The 4,875-nt window shown below is 40.1% G+C and overlaps 1 protein-coding gene across 1 annotated transcript; it reads left to right on the forward strand.

Moving 5' to 3' along the window:
- Positions 1 to 3,167: 3,167 nt before the first annotated feature.
- LOC145131893 (uncharacterized) lies at positions 3,168 to 4,404 on the forward strand. The gene is made up of 2 exons (XM_079066537.1): positions 3,168 to 3,382; positions 3,600 to 4,404. Exons 1-2 carry the CDS (start codon positions 3,168 to 3,170, stop codon positions 4,402 to 4,404), a joined length of 1,020 nt encoding a protein of 339 aa, XP_078922663.1.
- The last annotated feature ends 471 nt before the right edge of the window (positions 4,405 to 4,875 follow it).

Below are 4,875 nucleotides of genomic sequence, written 5' to 3' on the forward strand. Positions count from 1 at the left end.
TGAGGTATATCTTTCACATCACCGAGGAGTTGATTGTATTCCTTTTGAGTTTTAACAACTCTTGAGGTACTTGAATGAGCGAACGGACCAACAGCGATCGCCTCCCAGATTAAGTATCCATTATCTTCTGAGCCAATCACGTAGTCTTCAAAGTGATGCGCCCAGACCTCATAATCTTGAGTGTATAAAATAGGAATCCTTGTCGTCGATCCTATGCTGTTTGAGATGTTGATTGTGTTTGACTGAGAATCATCCATGGATGTGTCGATGTTTGTTTAAAACCTGCTTAAGATCAGACTTGTAAATAACGTTAGGGTACGATTGAATATTTAAAGAACCACGTCACTAGCAGATGACGACTCTAGTAATATCAATCTAAGCGGAAAAACCATAAGATCTTCATCAACAGAAGAGATGTGTATGAATTACACAGTCTCCTGCTCTGATACCAATTGTTGAGTTGAAAAACTCTTAGATCGATTACATCTTCAACAGGTTAAACAATAAAATCGAATAAACACAATGAACACAATAGAATCAAATGATGCTCAATGATTCAAATGTAGCCACGCCTCAGCAGAGCTCGACAAAGAACTTCCACTCTAGAGGCGAGCGAGGGTTTGTAGTACAATGAAATTGATAATTATAAAAGCGCTGCACATAAAGGCTGCATGCATGCACCTTAAATACTAAACCCTAAACAAAAACAATCACGGTTGGACAGGCCCAAACCGGATAGCAAAACTGGGCTAAGGTCCGAGCCCATGACGCAACACTATTCGACCCAACAGTGTGGTTGTACCCATGAGAGTATCCAGTTCATGAAAATGTGTTTGATTTTGAGAATCCATCAGAAATTAAAGCAAAATAATGCCAGAAATGCGTTTACGGTTGATGTGTTTACGGCCGTAAACTGTGTTTACGGTTGGGGGTGTTTACGGTCTAGTGATTACGGTTTTTGAATCTTGGTTTACGGTTAATGAAGATGCCTTGTTTACTGTCCAAGAACATTGATTACGGTTAATGACTGTTCTTGAGTTTACGACCGTAAACTGGGTTTACGGTCGTAATCTTTCGGCAGTAAACTCCCAGAAATCCTTCGAAAATGCAATTTTGGAGTAGATTCAATCCCTTTAACAACGAAAACACCAAAACCAATCTCGAATAGTGAAGAATATCAGTTTAAACGACTGAAAACTTGATTGAATGATACTTTCACACCGGTTTCGCTCTGATACCAATTGTAAGGTCCTAAAAACGGATCTTTACCAATGATCAAGCAACAAACAATCAAAAGAAATCAAAATGAGAGTAGAAGTAGAAAAGAAATCAAGCTTGCACACGTTTATTGCTGAAAACGTCTAGTACAACTCGATACACTTGGCCGTAATCTCTAGAGCATCAACAACCTGACAATGACCTACAACTCCTCTATTTATACTAGACTTGGGCCACAAACAGGGTTTACGGCCGTAAACAGGCTTACGGCCGTAAACTCACCATCTGGCCGTAAACTCACTAACAACCCACTAAATGCACTAAAGACTCAAAATAAACTATTACAATGAAAGCCTAGACCAAACCATTTACTGGACCCTTCAGAAAGGAAGGGGAACCCCCTAAGATCACTGACTATTGTTTTTCTGTGGATGTTTTAGGTTTAATCCATGTCATGCAGGATCTCGGAGACAAAACAAGGTGTGCTTACCACGAAGACTTCGGTCACACGATGGAGGATTGCATAGCCCTAAGAAAGGAGATCAGCTACCTACTTTTCAAAGGGCATCTTAAAGAGATCCTCAGAAGAAAGAAAGAAAAGTCCAAGGAAAACAACTAGGATGGTCACAAGATCCCGGAGAAACAAGATCTCCACCCCTAAACACCAAGATAATTAATCTTATCTCAGGCGGATCTAACATTTGTGGTACTTCTTATTCTCAAGATAAAAGACACGCCAAGGTCTCTAAAACAGAAAAGGAGGATAGACCACGGAAGAATACCTCGGTAAGCAATGAAAAGGAAATCATGTTTAACGAAAGAGACAGGGAAGAGATCCCGGATCTTGACCATGACAGACTCGTGATAACACTATACATTGCCAACCACTTTCTCAGAAGGATCCTTGGTTAACATCGTACTTTTCGACGCACTTAAGAGGATGAACATCCCGGAATCAGAGATAATCAAAAGATCCTCGGTCCTCATAGGATTTAGTGGAGAAACAAAACACACCATCAGCGAGATAAAGCTAACAATATACGTAGAGGGGGTAAAATCTATACAAAATTTATGTGTTATTGACACCTTATCTGATTATAATGTGATATTAGGAAGACCATGGATCCACAAGATGAAAGCGGTTCCATCAACATAACATCAGTGTGTAAAGATTCCTACTCCGTGGGCAACAGTGAAGATCATGGGAGATCAACAGGAGTTAAAGGAATGTTATAAAATCTCTATGAAGTCAGCGACGAATCCCCAACAAGCATACCAATTAAGGCAGGGGGCATGACATGTTCTAGGAACAAGGGAGCAAGACGTGAAGGAAGTTCCCCTGAGCAGCCAGGATCCTGAAGCCAAAGTCCTCATAGGATCCTCAATACTTGAACAAGTTGAGAAAGACCTGTTAAACTTCTATCGAACCAGAAGCAAGACGTTCGCATGGAAACACGAGGATATGAAAGGTATAGACAAGAGTATTATCACTCACAAACTTAATATTGATCCTTCTTTCAGATCGATACAACAAAAGATAAGAAAGTTTGCACCTGAAAGGAATCAAATCATCTAGGAAGAAGGGGAAAAGCTCCTCAAGACAGGGATGATCAAGGAAGTGAAGTTCCCGAGATGGCTAGCTAATGTAGTTGTCGTACAAAAGAAGAACGACAAGTGGCGAGTATGTGTAGACTACATGGATCTTAACAAGGCTTGTCCTAAGGGTCCTTTCCCTCTTCCACACATTGAGTCCATGATAGATGCAACGGCTGGCCACGAACTCTTAACCTTCATGGATGCTTCAGCATGATTCCAACAAATCCAGATGGAACCATCTAATCAAGAAGATACAACATTTATAACACCAACAGGTATATATTTTTACTCCAACAGGTGCAACATATCAAATACTAGTGAACCGGATGCTTAAAGACAAGCTGGGGGACTACATGGAGGTCTACATTGAAGACATGGGGGTGAATTCCATGAAAGCTGAAGATCATCTCCCGGATCTTAAAGAAGCCTTTGACATTCTAGACGAATACAAAATGAAGTTGACTCTGTCTAAATGCCACTTTGTGATGAAGTCGGGCAAGTTCCTTGGGCATATGGTAACCAAGAGTAGCAACACTCAACAAGTTAATTTCAAGATCCTCAGAAAGGTGTAAGCCCTTCCGTGATATCTTGAAGAACAACAAGAAGATTGAATGGACCGAAGAACATGAAGAAGGTTTTCAGGAACTCAAAAGATACTTAAGTTCCGTACCACTGCTGGTGAAGCCTATAGATTGAGAACCACTTCTCCTCTACCTCTATGTATCCTCAAGTGCAGTAAGTGCTATCTACTATGTAAGTAAACGTCTTCTGGATCCTAAAACCAGGTATTCTCATCTCCAAAAATTAAATCTTGCATTAGTAACCGCTTCTACTAAATTAAGACATTATTTCGAGACACATACTATACATGTGAAAACTAATTATCTTATTAAGAAAGTGATGAGAAAACCAGAGATGTCAGGAAGGATGGCAAAATGGTTAGTGAAGTTAAGCATGTTTGACATCAAATATGAGCCAAGATCTGCCATAAAGTCACAATCATTAGCAGACTTTGTGGCTGACCTTAGTAATACTCTACAAAACGAATTAGACTTTAAAGCTAAAGAACTCCTAGAAGATGAACACTTGGGAAAATGGATATTATTCACGGATGGAGCTTCAAAGCAAAAAGGAATTAGGCTAGGTATCATACTAAAATCGCCACAGGGGGACATCCTACCCCAGGCAGTTACTTGCGAATTCAACGCAACCAACAACAAAACAAAATATGAAGCACTCATCACGGGACTACAATTGGCTAAGGATCTTCAAATCAAAGACCTTCAGGTGTTTTTTGATTCTTTATTATTAACCAATCACTTTAATGGATCTTATGTAGTGAACGGCAAAAGATTAGCATTATACCTCGAGATCCTCAAAAAATTAACCTCTGATTTTGAAAACATTAACCTAACCCAAGTTCCCAGAGAAGAAAACACAGAAGCAGACACATTAGCCAACTTAGGATCCTCCATAAGGATCCCTCCAGAAATGAAGATCCCTTTAACCCACATAATAACTTCAGCTATAGAAGCCCTTTCCGACAAACCCGATGACCCTGAACAACCAATAAGTGTAGAAGCCATATGAGATCCTGACCCTTAGATCCCTCCCCAAAGGGATCCCGACGAACAGGATCCTCGAAGAAGTGCTTGATCATGGATCCAACCCATTATGGAGTATCTCCAAAATGGCACGATCCAAGCAGAAGAAAAAAGCAAAAGAGCATTAAGAAAAAGAGTATCAAGATTCATAATAATCCAAGGTAAACTCTATAAAAGGATTATAGAAGGTGCATACCTCAGATGCTTGGAAGATCCTAAAGTTGCAGAGGTCTTGAAGGAAATACATGAAGGAGACTATGGCAATCACACTGGGGCAGATCCTTATGCTCCAAGGAATTGAGAACATGATACTACTGGCCAACCATGAAGCGAGATTCTTTTCTATATGCTCAAAAGTGTGATGCTTGCCAAAGACACATCAATATCCTACATCAATCGGCAGAACGTCTACATCCTATTATCTCTCCATGGCCATTCATGAAATGGGGAATGGATA

The sequence above is a fragment of the Lactuca virosa genome, chromosome 8 (genome assembly GCF_052849685.1).
Source record: "Lactuca virosa cultivar CGN04683 chromosome 8, Lactuca_virosa_CGN04683_v6, whole genome shotgun sequence".
NCBI lineage: Eukaryota > Viridiplantae > Streptophyta > Magnoliopsida > Asterales > Asteraceae > Lactuca > Lactuca virosa.